Source organism: Ylistrum balloti, unplaced genomic scaffold, assembly GCF_031769215.1.
Source record: "Ylistrum balloti isolate Yb309-2 unplaced genomic scaffold, AGI_CSIRO_Ybal_v1 Utg370010, whole genome shotgun sequence".
Lineage (NCBI taxonomy): Eukaryota > Metazoa > Mollusca > Bivalvia > Pectinida > Pectinidae > Ylistrum > Ylistrum balloti.
The window spans coordinates 626431-651075 of record NW_026782083.1 but is presented as its reverse complement, the minus strand read 5'-3'; the positions used below and the strand labels follow the sequence as shown (position 1 = coordinate 651075).

General features: G+C 35.3%; 1 protein-coding gene across 1 annotated transcript; it reads right to left on the bottom strand.

The window, feature by feature from the left end:
• Nucleotides 1–3992: 3992 nt before the first annotated feature.
• LOC132548406 (excitatory amino acid transporter-like) lies at nt 3993–23667 on the bottom strand. Its single transcript, XM_060212271.1, has 12 exons — nt 23573–23667; nt 11441–11640; nt 11024–11098; nt 10620–10742; nt 10242–10332; nt 9626–9668; nt 9315–9426; nt 8533–8659; nt 8039–8272; nt 6893–7087; nt 5674–5808; nt 3993–4167 (listed from the first exon to the last, which is right to left on the bottom strand). Exons 1-12 carry the CDS (start codon nt 23665–23667, stop codon nt 4080–4082), a joined length of 1518 nt encoding a protein of 505 aa, XP_060068254.1. The 3' UTR covers nt 3993–4079.
• Nucleotides 23668–24645: the final 978 nt, after the last annotated feature.

The following is a 24645-nucleotide window of genomic DNA, read 5'->3' as shown; positions in this document are numbered from 1 at the left end:
ATCTTCGTAAATGAGTTCCTGTAATGATTTTTGTTTTGTGTTTACACATTACTGTGTCTGAATTGATTTAAGAACACCATTTTTAATGGAGATATACTTCCCTTTTGCCGCTTGTTTTTCGAAGAGTGGTCTAACTGGCTGGACCATCAGGTTGTAATACCACATGAGATCATTATAACAGGTGATCTCAATTTCCATCTAGACGACCCAATAAACGCTGATTCTCGTCAGTTCTCTGAGCTACTAGATGCTTGTGGTGCAACATGTGACTAAAGTTACACATGTTCATGGCCATACACTCGATGTGGTTATCACAAGAGAAAATAGCGCGATCATTTATGGAGTACCATCTGTCGTAGACCCGTGCCTTAGTGATGTCAAGGGGAACCCATCTTGTGATCACCTTCCGATGCATACTACACTCAGTTGTGGTAAACCAGGTCGCATTAGAAAGGAGGTCAGTTTCCGGAGATATTGTGAAATTTCTGTACCAGATTTCATTAGAGACATTGAATCCTCTCACACACTACAGTCAACTGCTGGTGGGGTAGACGATCTTGTCGAAGCATTCAATTCTGGTATAAATGACCTGATAGACAAACATGCACCGCTGCAGACCAAGGTGATTACCAACAGACCAAATGCTCCCTGCTATACAGAGGAATTGCTCAAGGCAAAGCAGAAGCGAAGAAAAGCAGAGAGACAATGGCGCAGAATACTACTGTCAATCCACCAACAGATCTACAAGGATCAATGTTGGCTAGTCGGGTTGCTGCTTGTTCATGCAAAACAGAATTACTATTCAGATGAGATAGCAGAATGTGGTACCGACCATAAGCAACTTTTCAGGCTCAGCAAAATCTTATGGGCCAGAATGGCGATACAATCCTACCAAACTGTTCATCTACCAAGTTCAGTAATTCTTTCTTGAAAAAAAACAAGACTATCAGAACGAACATTGGTACTGTGAACAGTCTAGTCAACAGTGATAACCTTGTAATGACAGCTGAAACACCATCTGATGGCGAAGCATTGACACAGCTCACACTAACAACTGAGGACGAGGTGCGCAAGATTATTACCAACTCGCCATCTAAGCCCTGTGAGCTGGATCCGCTTCCCACAAGTCTACTAAAGCAATGTCTTGAAGCATTGCTTCCTTTGATTACCTCGATCATGAATAAATCATTGGCCGATTTAAAGGTACCATTGTGATTCAAATTTGCTAATGTCAAACCATTAATTAAGAGGTCTGGGCTGAAAAGGAGGAATTAAAAAACTACCGTCCCGTATCAAATCTTCCATTCTTATCAAAGATACTAGAGAAGATTATTTCCAAGCGTTTAGATTTGCATCTGCATGCAAACAGTTTGCACGATAACCTGCAATCAGCCTACCGCACAGGACACTCCACTGAAACAGCACTCATTCGCGCACACAGCGATATTGTTGCAGCCTTAGATAACGAGTGCAGAGCAGTGCTTGTTATGCTGGACCTATCCGCAGCATTTGACGTCATTGATCAGCCACATACTTTTTAACTGTCTGGAATACTCTTATGGAGTCAATGGGGCGCTTTACGATGGATTCAGTCCTATCTGAGTGACAGACGACAGTGTGTGGCCACAGGATCAGCCACATCCGATGATAAAATCCTTGGATTTGGTGTTCCACAAGGGTCGGTGCTTGGACCTCGCAAGTACTGTCTGTACTCGAAACCAATTGATGAGATCTGTCGTCGCCATAACCTGCTTTACCATTGCTATGTAGACGACATACAGATATATATTGTTATCAGACCTAAACATAACTGGGATACCATCGCGCATAACATGGGGGCCTGCCTGGTAGACATCAGTGCCTGGATGAACGCCAATATGCTAAAGCTTAGCCAGGATAAGACGGAATTCATTGTTTTCGCACCAAAGCATCAGCAGACACACGATATCCAGCTTAAAGTTGGTACAAAAGCCATAAAGGCAGCTCCAGTTGTTAAAAACCTGGGCGCACACTGCAACTTGACGCCTGCAGAAAGTCCAGAACACTGCTGCGCGTCTGGTTTCCAGTACTAGAAAACGTGAGCACATTGCACCCGTGCTACATTCCTTACATTGGTTACCTGTGCATTATAGGTCACAGTATACAAGATTATGATGCATACCTACAAAGCACTCGATGGAACAGCTTCCGGTTATCTGACAGAGCTCAACACTCCCTACCAGCCTTCACGTTCATTACGGTCAGAGGCTGAGTCCCTGCTATGTGTGCCTAAGTCGCGTACTGTGACTTATGGTGACCGATGTTTTGGGGAGGTTGCCGCCACACTGTGGAATAACCTACCATCACAAACCAGGAAATCAACAACACTCGCCACTTTCAAAAAGGGTGTTAAGACAAATCTGTTCAGGTGTGCTTTTTCTTAAACTAGTAATTTTTGCTACGTGAACATACATGTGGTGTTTTTCTGGTGATCATGCGGACACCATGATCAGCATATCATACATATATGTAGATTTAAAATGTATTATTGATACCATGACTGAAATTTTACATGCACTGTAAAGTACCTTAGAGTAACTTGTGAAATTATATAGGGCGCTATATAAGTGTGTATAATTATTTATTATTATTAAAGCACGGTTTATTCCATTCAAATCCAGTAGTCGACACAATGGTGAAGTGAACCTGTGATAGCATTAGTAACAACCCTTAACCGGCGAAACAGTATATTTCTGCCACAGTACAACAAATGCAGGAATTATTCAAACAGGATGAAACAATGAATGAAGTCTAAGAGAAAATCAAATGAACAGAAAGCAAAACACAACCGAAAAAACTTAAAATGGCTCCTGTGTAAATCCAGATTTCAAAAACACCAGTGTAATATAACTTGAAGATGTATGATGTGGTACCTCCCGATATGCACAAGAAGGGGAATCGCACTATTTTAGAGGGACCAAATTCACTCGGGGTGCAGTGGGTTTTACATAGGAAAAACTGACGCTACAGTGCGGGCCCGCGTAAGGATGGACAAACAACGTATTCAATTTCCAGAATACAGGAAAATAAAAGTTAACAACAATTTGGACATTATCGGAAAGAAAGCATTTAATTTTTTCCACTTTATAAACTATATTAAGAAAATCTCACTGAAAGTTCAAACCAATACTAAACAGTATCGCTTAAAAGAATATTTATTCGTTATTTCATTATGAAGTCACATAGTCGCCTTTGTTATGACGTCCTGGAATATTGGCAAGTAGCAATGCATCTTTACAATATATGAAATTAAAGTGTTAATGCTCAAATCTACTTGTTAGCCAAGTTTATTATTATCATTATTAATATGCATTAACCTTATCAAGGATACATTACAATTTCACATGTATTCCATATTGTTCAAAAAGGGGTAGAAAAAATATATATATCTTAGAATCTTTCTTTTCTTTGACAAACAACGTGCACCATTATATGTTGGAGCATAGTTTGTTTTTGCCATGTCTTGCATATCCCAACCCTATTAAATTCAATAATTGTTATATATCAATATACTTCGTGGTTTCGTGGTTTAAGATTAAGAAGCTGACTTTGATTGAAATGACGGTTGTCATGGTTACAAAGAATTATTTGTATTGTTCTATCCTCTTGTCAGTTATGATATTATTACTCTTGCGCTAATAACTCTCATTGTTATCTCGGAAATTCAATATAGCCATCCTTCCAATGATTTTATACTTACAACTGTCTAGGAATTCCAATAACGGGCTATAACACGTTCAAAAGCTGTCACAAAATATAATGAATACGTTTTTTCGTATAAAAATAATTATATTTTGAAAACAGTTTGAAGATAAAAACGAACTTAAATTTGAAAACGTCAATACAACTCCACTATATGATTGCTTGTTTTAAACCGTTCAAAATCAGAACCTTAAAATATAAAAGCTTCAAGCAATTGAAAATATAGAAAAAAACAGACATTTCCCCTGTGATATGATAATCTAGTCTTTTTAATTTCGTTTGTTACATTAATACAAAATATCAGTTAATATAAGATTATCCTTTCTGATCGGTTCACGTCACAGTAGCTGTGGAGAACACAGTTTGTCCACCACGATAGTACACGTTACCATATGCAACATATTACATGTCGCCCGCATCCGATCTCTGTGAAATAAAGGAATTTAAAATTAATAAATGCGATAACGGTTGTATATATTTTAGGCTGCCATCTTAATCATATATCAAAAGTGTAAAAGAAACTAATGAATGGCCGAAAAGGACATTATTGGACACAAATTTTTAACAGAATGCAATAATTCGGTAATGTAGGGGTTGCAGGTACTTAATGTGATACACTGCACATCCTATTAATATGACTTATGTATATACCCAGTTTCATTGTCCTCGCTTAAATAAAAGCAAAGTTATACTCTGGACACAAAAACTTAAAAAGGTGAAATGACTCTGTAATTAAGGGGTTGCATGCCCTGTATCCTATCTTAAACGCTTGCTGAATCATACTCCGGACACCAACATGAACAGCAAATTTGTAATTAATCGTTTGTGGGCCCAAATATTGATTCACTACATATTTTCTTTGTATGATTAATATAATCACAAAGGTTCATTATCCTAGTTTAAACGAAACAAGAAATTTTAACTCAGGGCAATAACTCTGTTACTAAGGAGTTGTAGGGTCTGAATTTTGTACACTGCACATCTTCTTAATATGATCAATGTGTTCAATACATCAGGTTTTATCCCAGTTTTGATAAAAGCAAAGTTATGTTTCAAACAAGAAAGTTTAAGCAATAGGAAATAACTCTCTAATAGAAAGGTTAAGGACTCTGAATTTGGTATAATGCGCATCGTACTCTATATATTCAATGTGTGTTTTTCTGTCAGGAGAGTTCTAATATAGGTATTGCCTGTTTTCTTATCCTATTTGTATTTGTGAACAATAAACTTGAAATAAATGTATACATCAAGGTACATTATCCCGGATTACATGCATACAATTGATAATTAATCTCTGGTCATGAACTTTTATCAAAGGGCAATATGGCCTAATATAAGATTCATAATCTTGTTGCCAGATCCATTTTCAATTTTATAATTTGTGTATGTGTATGTTGTAAATGAAAATCTGAAAATAAAATATTATTTAAACCAAAGGGCAATAACAATGTAATCAATGAGTTTTGGGCCTTTGAATTTGTACACGGCACCTCGCATTTTTATTACCAATGTTTAAACCGAATTTCATTATCCCTGCCTAACTGTAGGCAAAGGTATACTCTGGACATAGAAGGACGGGCGAAACGGCGAATATATCCACTCTCAAAAGTTTTAAAGGAGCATTAAATCCCTCACAAAAAGTATCGCGAAACATTTGATGTCATCCTGTTTTAAACAACCACTTCCCTTGGTTAATTATATGTTTACATAAATAAAATGGCATTTGGTTGTCACGTTAGTTTTCAGAAAGACTTCGCTTAATTTTTACATCAGAAAGGAGTGAAACAGTCCAGTGTAACTAATACCCCCACTGATGTGTGTTATACTTACGTGTACTATTGTAGTGTAACTACTACCCCCACTGATGTGTGTTATACTTACGTGTACTATTGTAGTGTAACTACTACCCCCACTGATGTGTGTTATACTTACGTGTACCATTCCAATGCCATCAATACTCCCACAGACGTTGTGTCAATGCTGAGTGAGGATAAGATTATGATGATTGTTACTATTGAAGCGCTTGGAATGGAAGGAATAGCCAGTGAACCTAGTGTTGTAAGGATCCTATAAGTATAAAAAAAATCATCATCATCATCATCATCATCATCATCATAATCATCATCATAATCATCATCACTAACATCTGAACAGTGAATGTAAGTTACTGATATTTATTTTAAACTGTCTTACTTCCTGAATAGACGCTTTTGTACATCATTAGGTGTACTGTTAGTCTCCGACGATTCCTTATAGAACAGATCCTGACTCGATTATAAAACGTAAAACAAGACTAGATGCTATGTGGCTCTTTAATTACGTGACATGTCATGTGACACATTCATGTTGGTATCAGGGCAAGTCGTGCGAAAAATATCATCCACAAACACTTACTGAACAAAGATAATCCAACTCTATGTGTAGGTGTATATTTACTGAACAAAGATAATCCAACTCTATGTGTAGGTGTATATTTACTGAACAAAGATAATCCAACTCTATGTGTAGGTGTATATTTACTGAACAAAGATAATCCAACTCTATGTGTAGGTGTATATTTACTGAACAAAGTTAATCCAACTCTATGTGTAGGTGTATATTTACTGAACAAAGATAATCCAACTCTATGTGTAGGTGTATATTTACTGAACAAAGATAATCCAACTCTATGTGTAGGTGTATATTTACTGAACAAAGATAATCCAACTCTATGTGTAGGTGTATATTTACTGAACAAAGATAATCCAACTCTATGTGTAGGTGTATATTTACTGAACAAAGATAATCCAACTCTATGTGTAGGTGTATATTTACTGAACAAAGATAATCCAACTCTATGTGTAGGTGTATATTTACTGAACAAAGATAATCCAACTCTATGTGTAGGTGTATATTTACTGAACAAAGATAAACCAACTCTATGTGTAGGTGTATATTTACTGAACAAAGATAATCCAACTCTATGTGTAGGTGTATATTGTTTTGCTATTAGCTGAGAATATTATTCTGAAGTAACAGAAAATATCTTCACTTTTTTGCACTAATTATTCAAAGTATGACTTACATAATGCAATTAGGGGGATAACCTATGTAATGAGAAATTCAACAATAGCAAAATAAACGAAAAAACAACTTGTCTACAATTAATTACCCAATCATTATGACTTCAGAAACGGAAGGATATTGCCCGTTCATAGAGATGATAAACAATGCAGAAAGACTGATGAAATAACTGCTTCCGGCTCTACACAGTGTGACGCTGAATGGAATGACAAAGCTGGACACTCGCTTGTCAACGTGATGGGCTTCCTCGCAGACTGTGATTATTTCAGGCATACCCACTAAACTAAATGGAAAGATTTCAACATAAATAATACTAATAATCAAAAAAAGTAACCTTAATGATCGAAATCCAAATGTAAATAAAATGTCGATTGGAATTTCAAATTGTTTATAACCTTAGAATAAAGAGGGAAAATATATTCTCTTTTGTATGGCAATCTATCACCATGCTGGTAAATTCAACAGGTCCTATATATTTGCTGAATGCAGTTAACAGATAATTCGATCAGATTTTTATCTGTTTAGAAAACAGTTGTGAGGTACATGGAGAGGCAGCCAGCAATTAGGATCTGAAAACGATCAAAGTCAGCCACGTACCGAAAGTTTAAATTGTGTAAGCAGTGGCATGATGCGAAATTTATTGTTTTTTATTATACAATATATGAGATAAAATAATTTCCCTATTACGTTTTCTTGGTTCAGTTAAGGCAACTGTCATCACTCACGAGTTCTAAATGTGATAGGTTGAGTGATGCAGTTTAATTCACTCTTTAGTCCTACTCTGTCATATTCTACATGTAATCAAAATTTTCAAGCTGTTGAAATTATGGCAAAACTACACAGAAGCTCCGACCAGGCATTCCGGAAGATTTTAAAGCAGGTTCTCCTTACTCGGTATAAGCTATGTTTCTGGTAATACCAGAGGACACTAACTTGTAAATTAAACTCACTTAAGACAATTACAGCTGTATTTTTAAAGCTCGGGTGATTAAATAGAGTAAAATGTTCACAACTTGATATTGATCTCATTAGCATAATATCAAATTCTCAAAACAAGAACAAAAAAGTCAAACAAAACATTCATTCATACTAAATGGTATTAAGCACATTAATATCGCCATCGGCCTTCCGTTGATTACCCTTACAAGTTAGGAGGACACAATACAACCATTCAAGACCGTGCTGTGCTCAGTAGGGACGTGAATGGAATCCCCCGTTCATTGTTCTTACTTACGAGCTGGAAGGACCGAATACTGTCATCCAGGTCCGTGCTGTACTCAGGAGGAATGTAAAAGGGTTCTTCCGTATTGCCAAGAAGTAGATGGAGGGTATGAGCAAGAGCTGTTGTATGAGGTTCCCTACTGTGAAAGTGATGAGGTACATGCCAAGGCTTCTAAACGTGTCCTCTAAGCTCTCCACCCGGAGTATAGATACACAAATCATACTGGCCACGCCCACAGGGGTTGACCTAGATCAAATAAACAATTCCTTGTACAAAAAGCGGACAAAACTGTGATGTATTCGTGGATATCAACCAGATGTATTTCTTTAATTTGCAACTGGTAATAATCCCCCCCCCCCCCCCCCGCCCAAAAAAAAAAAAACAAAACAAAAAAACAAAAAAATACAAAAACAAAAAAATGAAGTCAATGGAGGAAGATCAAATTTAACAGCATAAACAAGCTTCCTTACGTTTCTATCAAGAAAAAAAACCATAAAACTACTTACCAAACAAACCACCTCATGATTCGGTTGAAGATATTGGATGTGGCCTGGAAGAATGGAACAAAGTTAGTGGATGATTCCTTTACGGTGCTGGCGGCCAACCCAACCACAGCCGAGATCAGGATCACTCCTGGGGACCGAAACGATAAAACGTCATTATTATGATAAATCATATTGTAGATCAAGACCAATCGTTCCCAATCCTAAAATGTGAGATGATTAATAGACCGATACTCAAAGTCCTGCCTATAATAACAACAGCGTGAAAACTACACCTGATAAATCAGCAAAATAACAACTCACAGATCTTAAAAAAAAAAGAGAGAATAAGACCAGGCTTTTTGGAAGGGTAAATAATGTCATGTTCCCAAATAACGCAAGGTAACCAACAACGAAACCACTAGGCATACTAACGAACATCGAATAGGATTAACTAAATATCACACAAGCAAATACAATGAGACCTTGTCAATAATGACCATTAAAATTTCCCATAATCTTCATTCTGCATCTCTTGAAACCCTAGGTTTTTGAAACAAAATCACTAAGCATTAATATAAGCATAACAATTTCAATTTAAAATTATTTATACATTTTCCAATTCAGTCCAGCTGTTCATGCTTTCCTTACCTTTCTCTGTCACAGTTAATTCAATAATCTTTAGCATGTTCACAACATTACATTACCATACAAGGTTTGTAACAAGTGAACACGGTAACGTGACATATTAAAACCTGTATCGTTACATGTGTACGGATATGGTCCTAAGACAATTGACTACTTACCTAATACATTTGTGCTGTTGGCCACTCCCACATGACGAACAAAGACCTGTACTGTGACGTTTTTCCCGTTATTTTCCGCCACAGAGACTGTACTAGTGTATCGGGTCTGGGCCTTTATAACACAAAATCGTTAAGAACAAATTTAGAATATTAAAATTATCAGAGCGGATTTGATTCAAAGAGATGTCTGAAGTTAAAACAAATAAAAAACAACAATCAATCCCTACTGACTAAAAGTTGTGATGGGGGATATACTGGAATCAGTCTGGAGAAATACGCATGTCTTTAACAAGTTGAAGTAAAGTACTTACTTTTTGAAAGGTCGTAGTAATAATGTTATCCGGTATGATATTTCTGTAAAGAAATAAGCCCTTTTAATTATGTTGTTTTTAATGGAATGCTTCTAACAGCCGATTTCAAAATCATGACAGTTTATCGGCGACAAAAAACTGAGCAACAAGTAAGTGAATGTGGTTGATTGTAGTAATTTGAACGACAATCACAAATACAACTAGAAATTGTCATATTTTGGCCTGTATTTAAAGACAATGCCTGCAATACATTGGAACTCTGTATGAAATCTAAGTACAAAAGGAAGTTTTGCTTAAATCAATCAAAAACAAGTCTCTACAGGAGGTTGTTAACCAAGTCATGTAAAAATCATATGTGATTTTTCGACAAAGTTGAAAATCACGTTAGAATTTAGAGGACACATTGAACTATGGGAACTATGGGGACGTAAAACGTCAAAGACGTGACAGAAGCAATGTAGACACTAAAATGATCGGATTGACTTTTTACATTGAAATATGAAGAAAATTAAATGAAAAAGTTTAATAATGATTTTTGTTTTAATTTTTAGGTGTAAAAGCCCAATAATGTGACATTATGAGGAAGTGTCATATCACACCACTGTCGGCTGTGTACCGTAGTAAGTCGGCGAACATATCCTGTGTTTGTAGGTGTTGAGAATCTGGACTGGACCTACTCTGCACATTTGGGCTGATGGTGTCGCCACCTGACAAATTTAATATAACAATACTAAAATAAAAATACTTTAGGTAGAGACCTGTAGGATGAAGGGATATTGATCAAGCTTTATGATATACAATGATAAAATATGACACATTGATCATAACACAGACGAAGGAATAGCAGGGGATATGATTAAAACAAGGGATACAATGATGCCGAAATCAAAGGTATCGAAATTGAGAGCAGTCTCTGAACATCAGACAGAAAATGACTATAATCAGGATTGGTTTCAGTGATGGGATTGTAGTTGATTGTCCTATGACTACTTACCCAAACTTAAAGTGGAGAAGGCCAAGATTCCCATAATAGCACCAAACAAGTTGGCCATCACGATGAAAGTTATAGAGAGGATGCTGATTCGACCGTTGGATTTGGGATCAGATGTTGCTGTACCTGAAGGTAAACTAGTATATATATCATGTCTTAACCATATTTATAGAGAAAACTTCGATAATGAAAGCTTAACTGATCACACAAAGGATTTCACCACTAATTATTAAGTAGTGACGAAGCATTTTAATAACATTCGGATTCTCATTTCCTTGGTTATTCTCTTACTCAGACTTTATATTTATAGTGTATATTTTGTGTAATTTATGTTTGATAAGATGATGACATAACGATTTACAGGTATGCTTAATACAGGTATAACTTGTTACCACACAAAACTTTACCTGCTATAATGCTGCCTGCGATGAGAGGTATTATGGTCATTTTAAGCAAGTTCATGAACATTTCTCCTGGTAAACCTGCACGAATAGAGATAAATAATAACTGAATCCTTCTCGGATAGAACAATGTATCCGCATGAATTAAGCTATTTTGATTTTTGTTTTGTTTGGTAACTTAATAAATAACTTCTTTCGTCTTATTTTATGCACAATTCGTGAGAATATATCAATCTATCTGCATTACAAACGTAACGAATTCGTATGTACTTGTGTACTATATAGTGATATATCTGCTACAGCGATAGGACAGGTTATCAGACCTCTGTGTCTATTGAGCAATATATCTAAAATACACTTGTCACAGATTCACAGGTCCCTGTGTCATGTAATAATGTATCTGCAGTTCAACTGCCGATGTACCCAACCACATTAGAGCGTCGGCTGATAAGTCTGCTGATCTGAGTCCGAACCCAAGTCCGAACCCTGTGACAACACCAATAACCACCAGTATTAGTAAAGCATTTCTCCTCAGACAGGTGCGGTGTTCTCCTTCATCTTCATCGCCGTCGCCATGAATATGAATAGACAGGCTATCAGGGGCTCCTTCAGTCGAACACACTCTGCAATCAAAAGATTAGATGAAAGCTTGATTCTACTCTTTAATGCTTTGGTATTGGTGTGCGAATGTAAACATGTGAAAATGAATGGATGTGCTGTATACTTCTTTTTAAAATGTGTTTTAAATTGCCGTTATTGTCATGTTTTTCATATCATTGTACTGTATATGGTGCGAGCAATATTTTCTATAATGTTACTGTATGACTTATGGTATGACGTGGGTAATACTATATAACCTTTATTATGCCATTGAAGGAAATGCATGTAGCGAGTCCATATCTTAATGATAAATGATATTTCCCTACTTTTGTAAGATTTTTCAAGAGACCATTGGCATTGAGAACCACATGCGACCCATCTGTTGGTTGACTTGTTTTTTGTTATTGAAGAGCTTATCAAAACAGGTCACAAAGACCATGCAAAGTCGTTTAATTTCACCTTCAGATATATTGATGACGTTTTGTCTTTAAATAACAAAAAATTATTGATTACGTCCATCGTTGAAACTCGTTGTCTCGAAATCGCTTGAGTCGAAATTCTGTTTGAGACGAAATAATTTTCGAGTCCCGATTTTTTAACTTCTATATCTTTGTATCTGATGAAGGAGACCCTTTAGTTATTGACACGTCAAACTCAAATTCTCTACTGGTTTTGTTACCGTATGTTCTATCTTATTGACATTACTAACCAGAAGAACATTTTCGGAAATATCCGAGCTATGTATAGAAAATTTGTTGTCAGAGATGTGCGAAAGCTTGAGGGCCTTGAAAGGAAGTTAACGAGACAGAAAAATTATCTTGTGTTTGCTTAAATATAACACTTTCATATCTCCATATAAGATGTCGACCAATCCATCAAAAGGGAAACAATTTACGTTATTAACAACAACATTGGCGCCTTTTAAAAGCGAGAAAACGCTACTCACCGATAAGCTTACTAAGCGTTTAAGAACTGACATTTTCTGGGACATGAACACGCGTATAAAGTGCATTGGGGAAAAACCGTTCAACACGACCAAAAAGGGCGATATAACGAATTTGAAACGACTGACAGAGGAATTTATGAGTAATAGCAAAATAACAGACGGGAATTCGAATGAAAGCAATTGTGTGATTATATAGCTAATAAACAGCTTACAGATATTGACAAACCACTACTAGCTAATGGTTTGAATTATTCTATCGTCCTAACGAGACGCTATCCAAAATTATACTAATTATACCCCCGCAACGAAGTTAGGGGGTATACTGGAATCAGGTTATCCGTCCGTCCGTCTGTAGACACATTTTGTCCGGCTAACTCCTCCTAAACCTGTGAACCGATTTTGATGAAACTTTACAGGAATATTAAGGATCATGTGTAGATATGCATGCCCCTTTGTTTTTTTGAAAATTTTGGTTGCCATGGTAACTGGTCACTATAAACAAGTTTTCTAATAAATGTCCATAACTCCTCAGTTATTTGACCGATTGTATTCAAACTTAGTAAAAAGATGTAATTCAGTAAGGCCAATAATTGGACATATTAGACGCTTCCCAAACTGTTACCGCGGAAACACAATTCTGGCCTCTGAATGGTCAAAATTTAGATATTGTCCAATTTTGACCAAATTTGGTATATAGGGTTATTAGGGGATGCCAAACATTATAAAATAGGTTTCGTCGCCCTGACAAACATGAGTGTTTAGTGTAGATCAAGAACATAACGGGGGGGTATTGGTCAGCCATCTAGACGACAGTTTTAGTTTTTAATGGTTTACCTTAATTTTTCGTTTGCCGCTGATAAATTTCCAAATATTTATTTTATTTTGAAAAAGAGTGATCAAGAACTTCATCTGCGTGTGTTTTGTTGGACTTGAAGACGGAGTGTTGTTAATAGAACGGTAAATATGATATGTTGGCACTTCTGGTATCAAATTGGGTGCGTGTACCCAAATTTACACTCAACGAGAAAAAGGATAAAACAGACACTTCAATAGCTTATGTCGAAATACAGGATTTTTCAGCAAGAATTTATTTAGAACCATATAATATGGATTTCCTCATAATTTTACTGTAAATATGACAATGAAGATAGGCGCTGCCGTGCACAGTAATAGCTGTACGCCGCTCGACATTACGTCACATATTGTTCACGCATGTAAGTGTAAATATACATTTAAGTATAGCAAAACATCCTTGTATTATCTAATTATTTTAAATATAGAGTATGCTCTAATATATATTGAACGTGAATCCGGCATTGACATGGTCTGTGTTTTTTAAAATTCGTCAAAATAAAATTGAAAGCAACTTAACGTAACTAGTAAATCATACATATGTTGTAAATAACAATTTGTCAGTCTCAGATATGTAGGCATAGTAACCAGAAACTGATGTTGTACCTTTAACCAAAATTTCTTGTATATGGATTCAGTAATGTTATAGATATTTGAAAAAGATAATCCTTTTACAATTTTATTTTGATGTCTTTTAAGGTGCATGGATACCAATTTGCCAACCTCTTAGAACTAGGCATAGTGTACCAGATATATTGTGTTGACTACAATTTCATCCAGACATTCAAAATATTAAAAAATAAATGCATTTTTTTTTCATTAACCTTTATTTGCTATTCATTGAAGGACAAAGAAGTATGAGGCTTCAAACATTTAAACCTGATCAAAATTAATAATTACAAATCCAAATTGAGAAAAAATTATCAGAGAGAATAACAACTTAAGATTACATAGATATGTATTTCACTTTGGTGATTATAAGTGAGTTCTTGTAAATATTTAAATTCAAATCTATTTTGTAGGTCAAGTCATTTTCTGAGTATTCACCAGTTTGAAGGTTATCTGTGAATTTTCAAAGACATGTTTGATAGCATGCTTGATAGTCACATCAAACACTACCTTAAGAAAATTAGGTACAAACAGATATAGCTTTTTGTATAATTTTAGTTTTTCCACCAAGAGACTATTTGCTTCATAGCAGGTAAGGAAAAGCTTATTTACAATGTATGTAACATAAATCAAATATATTTTCAAATAACAAGATATCTGAATCACTCAATTGTGTTGTAGCTATACACATAAATTAAAGTTTGACATTGAATTGGTTTATAATTTATTTTAAGAATTACGAAATAATCGATCAAGACTCAGAGATGTATGTTAATAAATTCAAATCTTCCTTTCAGTTGTTAACTTCATTTAATGGGTATATACATTATTCAGATATAAAGTAACACGAAATAATTACATATTAATATTTCCATAAGTTACAACACTGCATAAACATTTCACGAGATTAAAAATATATAGTGATTTGATTTGAGAAAAAAAGACCAATAAAATCTCAAATTAGGAACAATTAAAATTTACAAAGATACTAAAATTGAATCATAATAAATGAAGAAGAGCATGCTGTATGTTTGAATTGTTATGGATCTGAATGAAAAAAAAATTTCCCCTTTTCAACCTGTATGGATTTTTTTTTCTGTACACATGCCATTAGGGAAGGTAGATGACTAAAAGACAGTTGGGTACAGTGGAATTAACTTCTGATTACATAAATAAATGGCTTCGTACAAACTGATCACATGTCTCACATCGACAGAAGCACAAAATGTTACATGAGCTTGAATTGATTGATTGTCACCACTTGGTCCAGGTTATCAATGCGGAGTGACAATATGTGGATATTAAAGTTTTGGATATATGTAAACAATCCTATTTATTCATATCAGAGACCTACACGTATAAATACCTTCCAAAATTAATGTATTATATGAAATGTTTCTATTTCACTCCCTTCTTATACCTATCTTATAACTGACAAAGTTGGTGTTCCCTGACACAAATACATGTTCATGTTTACGGTTGCTGCTTATTGTGATGTATTGAAAAGCCGTTCTAAATATATCAATCTGGTCACTATTATTATCAAGGGAAGATAAGAGGGAGATAATCAATTAGAGTCAAAAACAGGTATGGGTATAGTCTGTAATATGAAAGAATGCCTTATATTGAAAACTGATTCTTTTTCAATAATTACTGGTACACGTATCAATAAAGATGAAAGTTAATGGCTGCATTGTCTGACCAAGACATTGCACCTTTTTTCAGATTCAGGTTTACAATTTTACATTGGACATACAAACAAGTGTTTATTATCAGTTATGATTGATGTCCATCTTCTTAGGTTCAGCAATGCTTTAGCTCTTTCAGTAGGGATCACAACTTGGTGCAAAGCAGTGATATGAAAATAAACTTAATCTACTTAGGGCTAAGGTTTATTTTGTTGGGCTCATTAGAATCTAGTCTAAAAAAATTGTGGTCATTGTCAATACGAATAAAAAGCAAAAAGCAAACAACTAACAACATTATGTCAGAATCATTAGTATTTACAGACAATCAATGACTAGCAAAATCAGCTTTCATGGCACGAAGAGCATTTACGGAATTTCTTTCGAGCACCTTGCGGTTTTTAGTGGCGTCATGTGCGTAGCAGTGTAACCGTGATGGCGCACTATAGTCGTGGCTTGCATAGAAACTTTAATGCTTTGTACAAATAATCTTTGTTGAATACACACTTAGATGTTATTTCAACATAATCAATATGAATTCCCGCATATTTCATTCGCAAGGGTTGATGGACATTTTTTTCTGTGAAAGGCATCAATTCGGGTACGGTATTGATTTGGGAAGACAACATTGCAGTTGATGATTTTATTGTAGCCATAGGACGGACAGACTTTAGATTGATAAACTGATATCTCAGCATCTACAAACAGCAAAGGGAGAACGCATTGCATTTAAACAATTAAGCGAAGAAAAGATATATGATTTTAATAGCAGACAAGGGAAAGTCACTGTCGTCATGGACATGAAATATGGAATATGAAAACAAAGGTATGATCGAAGACAACAAGACATATAAAAAACCCTAACCACAAGTTTAAAAAAAAAAAAATAGATCACTGAATAGTCATATTGACATCTCTATCCCACAACAAGAACACACCTAAAATGTAAGGCACACCAAGGTCCACAGAGATGGGAACCAATTACAACCTACAGTGGACTATATGGTGTCAATGGTTACAATGTATCCAGGTCACCAGCAACCATTCTATAACCCCTGGTGGGGAAATCAGAATACCGTGTCAAAAACACGAAAGGCCTTGCAGAAAGCATGCCTGCTGTTTTCATCCAAAACGATCAAAATTCATTTCACCAACACACTCATTGACTTAGAGAAAGACCTGTAATGGCGAAATAAAAAAACCCATCAATCTCCTATTACAACAACATAAACCAACTGTTAGGATCGATCTTACACAGCCATGAGCAACCCAATGTCAACGATTGTGACCAACTTATTTACTGGACACTTGGGAATGAGGCTGTAGCCACTGCTGCTACCGTATAATTGCAAGCCTCTGAAAACGGTTTGTTGATGACATTGAAAAGAGTAACGAAAGGGTCAGAGAAGGATTTGACTGCGCATATAAATACCATAGACATTACCAACGGCATCAAGTTCACCTATGAAGAAGAAATCGATGCCATTATGACAATCCTTGACACCATCCAAGGAAAGAAAGGTGACGGTAGTATCAAAGTATTAGTGTATAGGAAATAGACGCACACGAACCAATATCCTAACTTCCGATGGCACCGCCCTCGCACCAGAAGTCGGGCGTTGTATGAACTTTGCGCGACAGATGTGAATCAGAACAGATCGAGAAGCAAGAATAACATCATATCCATAGATTAATGAAAACATGTACATATCCTGAACGGGCACTCCAGAAAATTAACAACGAATTTGGAGAGAGCAAAGAAATGGCCAAAAGACGAATATCCTGCCCGTTTCTCGATACGTCGCAGTTCTTACATTCGATTTTGTATACGCATTCTGCTGTTGCTTCCCGAGCAAACATACTTTTTAGACACCATCGACATCCAATTCAGTCGTTGACTTGACAGATAGCCAAATATCGATAGAGATCGAGGAGCGATCACGTGTAACAGGGTACGGTGGTATCGGCAAACACAGAGTCTTACATTAACAGCAATGGACTGCATCTACCGATTGATTAGCACTGTAATAAAATGAATGTATCTATAATCGGTGTGTTGATGCCTTCCACTAACTGTAGCAAAGACGATCACTGAAACAATCTCGAAGTTTGGAGATTCTTTACAACAAATACACAAATGACGTCATGGTATTTATGATCGGAGATTTTAACGCCCATGTAGTAAAATGTTCTGGACCTATAAAACAAGAAATTGCAAATGAGAAGGGAATAGCCCTGCAATCACTGATGCAATAGCGCCAACTTTGTTCTGTAAATAACCAAGCCTGGTATTCTGGGCAAGACTATTCATTTACTATGAAAAATGGGATTTTACAACTTTAATCGGTCACGTTTCCTTCCCAAAATGATAATGAAACGTACTTTCCTAATGATATCAGTTATCCCACACCCATGGCTCACTTTGACGAAGTTTTTAACAATCGTATTGAATCAGATCTTAGGTAGAAAATATACGCTCTCAGACCTACGGCAATGTCGAAACGACAAAAACAAAACAAAAACGTGGAGGCTTTTGCGTAACTCGTTACAAGTTTTGAAAGCCAGGGTACTGTATGGTTGGAAAATGTCGGAACCCTACTACACAAGAAGTCGGTGAAGGGCTTATTGAATAATACAAGTCGACCCAGGGAATGCTGATTGAAAACATACATATTTCTTGTATATCATTAGCTGATGATACACGTGTCTTTTCTGGAAGTTATACGGCGCGGCAACAGCTCCTTGATATTGCCTACAACTTGCCGTTTAGAAAGATACTGATCTTAAACTGTATCAAGAGTTTTACACTTTCGTCTGGACTATGGCTAATGTAAAATCTCGCTAAGGCAAGAATAAATTCAAACTGAGAGTTCTAAAATACTTACTGGCATTAGAATTGACGAAACCTAGCGACCTAGCGAAGTGTGAATCAGTTAATAAAAAACGAAAGAAACGGAACAGCTTCATCTCAATTCGAGTTCACAAAATGAAATGAATTCCGTGCCAGTGTGTCAGGATGTAAATGGATAGTTTTACTAATCCTTCTGTTTGGTCGTGAATTTTGGATTAACTTCTCCAACACTAAACTAAATAATATGGAAATATGGTAAAAAAAGCAGTGCGACAAATTAAAAATTTTGTATATATAATTTTGTTTTCTTTTCACTGTGACTTTAATTGCATTTTGTTTATTTTGAAATTAAGTTTAGTGTCATGATTATAACTACTGCAAGGAAGATTATACAGGTGACCAGAAAACTACAACAAAGCCACTGACTCATGTTTAAAAATCATTATAATCAAAAGTTGTATTAGTTACACAGTTAGGACATGTTAGTTTTAAATATTAATTTGGAATGACTTATTTTACACCATTAACTTGAGTAGAAGAAAGCTATGGTTTGATGATGCTTGGTCACATATTAACAATGTGTAAGACTAAGATAAATAACTGATACCTGCTTTGCGCACATCCATGATCAATCAACGCAAATGTTTTCTGTTGATAACATTTATTTATAGAACATAGACTTAAAATTTTAATATTGCAGTTACGTATTTTTGAATCAAAATTACGAGCTACATAAAAAATAACTAGCGTTAAAATCTAACCTTCTAGATTTTCAAGGAAGTTAATTTCTTAACTGAATCATTAGAGCTATGGGCTTCCTTGCCTTAAATCGGCCAGGAAAATTGAACATGAGAAGGCCGCCCAGAACACCAGTCTTTGGTAGTAGTACGGGGTTTACAAATTGATATACCATTGATTATGTATCATTCACTTTGTGGGTACTTACGCTTGAACATATTCTTCATCACAATATTTCCTTCGTTTTTGTCCTATCTGTGTGGCGTCATTCTAGTGTATTCACATAAACACATAGTGACGTCGCATGGCTCTGCAACCTCGCTAATAGTGAGTGCCAGGTGTTCAGAAGGAGACGTATACAGGTGTGTCTCGCCATTAGCCCGTACAATAGGAAATATACTTCTTACAGTTCACGTACATTTGTATTCAGATTATTTGATCTCATTTTTGATGTATTTTGCTGTATTCAATATCAGCAAGGAAGTGTAATTTCCAAGCTTGTTACTCGGAATTATATTATAAAGTATTTCATTGTTATATTAGTAAATAACTAGTTAAATTATATATAGTTGCCTAAATTGTATAATCTTAATTATATCTATGACAAGAATCGTTAGATAAGGTTAGTCTGGCATATTTGTCACTTTTATTGCTTTAATGCTAAATTATTGTCATGTTCGAGTTGTGTCCCTTGAATGTCCAGGCGATCGTTAGATGTGTACGGGTGATATAGTAAGTGAATATTGTATTCATTTGTTGTAGGGTTTTTTTAACAAGAATAAACAGTGAATGAACCAAAAATCATTTTAAAACTTTTTTTTTTTTGAATCAATTGAACCACCGGTAACAGTCAACTCATTCATTTGTCGCTCTTCGACAGGTTGAAACAAAAACAATTCTGCAGAGGCTCAATCTAATCCTATCCATACGTACTTTACCGTATTAGTATAGATGTTCACATCTTAATGTAAAAACCACAACATATCGTCATGGCATCAGGATGGTGATGATGACGGGGGAGGTGACATGGACTGCCAATGTTGGTGTCCGTCATGAATAGAATGGTGGAGGAGACACCCCTGTATTGTGCATGTTGAAATCAGGCCCTTGATACTAGAGTACAGTGGGAGAACTGTTGGCTGCTGCGCGGTGTTTGTGAGCGCAAATGCAAATATGTCGTGCTGGTCATTCACGGCATTCTGTTCTGTTTATTTGTGTATTTTATATTGAGCATTATCATAATACCAGCTTTCTCATTTAAATTCCAACACTGAACAAAGATAAGCAAAAATTTGTTCCTGGCTCGACTTCCTGCCTCGCGAAGTCTATATAAAAAATGATCACAAAAACTGTTCATCGATTCCAGTTAATGATCTGCTTCCTAATGTCTCCATCTATGTATTACTCCAGAGAAGACAATTCGGTTAGGTGCGTATATTTTACTATTTTACTGTGCCTGTTGAATAACCACTAAAGACGCTCATCCTGGTGAGAAAGGCAATCCATTGAGACAAACCGAAACCTTTAAAATACATCATGCTCTTTATTTTGTAAGTAGTTGGAAGCACTTTCAGTGAGATCTTTGAATTGGATATATCATCACAGTATTTTTTATGACATTGGACCAACCAAACTGCCTTCATAGAGTTCTCAAGACTGCTATGAAACATAACTGCCATAACATATACACTTCCACTTAAAAGAGATAACATGATTGGATTGATTATAACTATTAGAATTAATTTCTCTTTTCATGATTGATGTCTGTATTATTTTCCGATTTTACAAAGAGAAACTATCAGTCCTACTACAGTCACTAATCCTAATATGTTACTGGTTCAATATCATGACCCAGGGCGTCTTAGTTCTTCAGAATGATTAGAAAATTTATCGAATTATGGGGTTGGTGCATCTTCCTATCTAGATTTTCACATTTCTTTTGATCATTTATAGTTCACCTCATCTGAAGGACCGGCGAGCTTACAGAGCAGAGCAGATTTTGACCAAATGGTATGAAGTATCACTTGGGAAAGAAAGGAGTAATTTAATATTAATAGAATGTAGAAAAGATTTATATATATATTTCCCTATTGAGCCCCTCCTCCTTGTCCAAAGCAAATCAGATACACCGTTTATACAAACTTGATACCCCTTCATCTTAGGATCCGAAGAGCTCATCTTGGCAGATCTGGTGGTGAGCTTAAAATGTTCTATTTTCCCTACTGCCCCCCCCCCCCCCCTCTTATGTCGCAGGGGACTGGGACCTACCCTTTATTAGTTAGGGCTTATGTCCCTACTGTTTTGTCTCCTTATATATACTTTATAAAATACTGTTTATTGAAACTCTACAACAGACTGTTTATCTATAATGTACAACAAACCGCTTAGTCTTTGAGATCCCAGCCCGTGTTCATTTGTAAAATATGTAATTGTAATACTATGAATATTCAAATAAGCTTATCATACCTTTATATACCTTTCTTTTACCCAGTAGTAATGATAGAACATTTGTAACTCAATTTCAGTGATGCTTGATCATCTATGATTTTATTACCGCTCAAGTATGACAAAACAGTTAAATAATTTATACACATTAATACAATACAATAATAGTTAGATATGTAAAATTGCAAGAAAGTTACTATCAGTAAAATAAATCAAAACCGGTGATAGTGCAACCTCACTTCGATCATTAGACTTCTAAAATCATTTTGGAGATTTACTATTATAGATTAATCAGGGCCTTTTACCAACTGGTGAAAAGACATATTGCTATTGTTCTGTTTCTTAACATTATTATACTTATTCTTCTTCCATGATTTTGTGGCGTCGAAATTTTCGAATCGTTAAGAGATATGTTTATAGTCTTTTTAAAAGTCTCTTATTATTACTTTAGAAGATATGCTGTGCAAAGCAATCAGTCATTCAGGTCACAGCTGCCTCATTAGATATTTGTGGAATTAGTTGATAATCAAACTTAAGAGTGCATCTCTTTCTGTATGTTTACAATGCACTTTATACCGACGTGCAGTAGGCTATACTGGTATATAGGATATTAAATTAGTGTTTTCATTTTGTATGATATATCAAGGCTCGCAAAAATATATAATCTTCACTTCACCTAATTTCGCGTGGGTTCGGGTGTGTGTCTTACATTCCAAAGACGTGGCTGATTGCTACTTTGTTTGAAAAAGTTTTAAATTTCCATAATTTTGATTTTAAGATTAAATCTACCGAAAACTAAACTCTCGCGAGACTAGCGGCAAAGGTATGTACGAGGACAAATCTATACGGATTCCATCGTGATGGCCATTACAAAATAGGTGGAAAGTTTTGGATGACCATGAAAGGAAATACTAAGTGTAATTTCAAAGAGTTCATCAGCAAGAGTTTAATTCGATCAACAAAGCTGAAAGCTCATTTAAATTACAAATCATAAGTAGTATTTGTACCTGCCCCTCTGTCATTTTTAGCACAAACATCATCGCTTATATGTTTCGAGGAGAAAAATTTCGATAATTAATCATGATTGTAAATCCAGATTTCAACAACATTAGTGTAATATAATTTCAGTTCATAATGTATTGCCTACCGTTTTGTATTTGTGTCTGTGTGTACCACTGGCTGTCTCTTGACACATAATATGCACGTGTAAAAATATATTGAATTAACACAATCTGTAATTTTTTGTAATTCTTTTTATCATTTTTTTCCAAAGTATTTGATTTATAGAACCTATTGACGATACTAAGATATTCTCTATTTGATAACACACTGCTATTAAAAGTTATTAACAATAGTTCGTTGATATCACCATTATTGACATTGAATTGGAGGTTGCGTTTCGTTTGCGTGTCATTATTATGTATTTTGCATTTTACATTTTTCTCAGCTTTTTGCCTTATTCTTTGGTTTATATTATCAAAATCATTATGTACATGATGCTGATCTTGGCAATACTTAATAAATTGCTAATTAACGGAAACAGAGTTTAAATTTTTTGACCTAGCTTGAATAAATGTTAAAAATGTGTGTCTAGTTTTGTTACAACAGAACATATTGTATTTGTTAAATATAGCCAAGGGTCATGAGAAAGATTCCATATTATAATATTATTACTCTGGCTCATATTTCATTGTTATCTGGGAAATTCAATACAGCCATCCTTCCAATGATTTCAAGTTTATATTTTCAACTGTCTAGGAATTCCAGTGACAGGCTATAACACGTTCAAAAGCTGTCACAAAATATTAGGTAAAAGTGTAAAAGCTTACCCAGATATGTCGTGCAGTTCCATTTTGTCTGGTTGCTCTGTTGCACGAGACTGGCAATGTGCGAACGCACGCACATTCCACGTAATGTTGAACATGTGCCTGTCATTTAGCTATGTGGATGTAAGATTAAGATAGGATTATCACTAAAAATCAGCTGAACTTCTATCTGTACCAGCTATGTGATACCATTATTTCTACAGCCTATTTATATCTATTATCTATGTATCTATTTATATTTTGCGGTTCCTTTTGACGTAATATATGCAATGGTGACATATGTAGCGAGTGTCAGGATCCACTGGGGAAAAACGTTCCCACTACAGCTCCAGTCAGTTACTTTATAAAACATTTTCAAAATACAGTCTTATGTATATTGTTAGTTGTTGATTAGAATAATGTTATATTGAGTTTTTATTGTATCAATAATCATTGTTGTGTTGATCACGAAGTTAAAGATTCAATTAAAATCAAGACAGCACAGGAAATACATTACTCAGTATTCTGGTTGCAGTTATAATATGACAGAAAAAAATTAAATGACCAAAACAGACTAAAACTTCTGCCAAAATGTGTAATGGACAGTTAGTGACGCAATGCTATCACTGAAAGTATCAGTTTCTCTGTGATAATTTATGAAAAGAGAGTAAAAATCAATAAAAGGAGTAATATATCTATCCCTGATTAATTGCAGTTATTATTCCTGTTCATGTGAAATGGACTGGTAACCTTGTAAGTAGTACCATATGACAGGTTAATTTCCCCATAAATGAGCCAGTATCGATAAAGAAATTCCAACCTTTGGAATTAGCCAGTCAGCAATCCGTCACCTGGAGTGGAATGTCACCAAAACTCACGTCTACAGATAGGAATATAATTGATACATGACATGCAGACATTAATGGTCATCAAAAATGTAATGATCTGATAAGGGGAGACAACTCTTGTAAAAAAAATTGGCTTCTGAACAGCATACACAATAAGATATGCTACTTAAGTGTATATGTAGTTGTGAGCAAGTGCCCTGGCTTCTGATTTTCAATAATGATTACGGGAGCCTAAATGGACAATAAGAT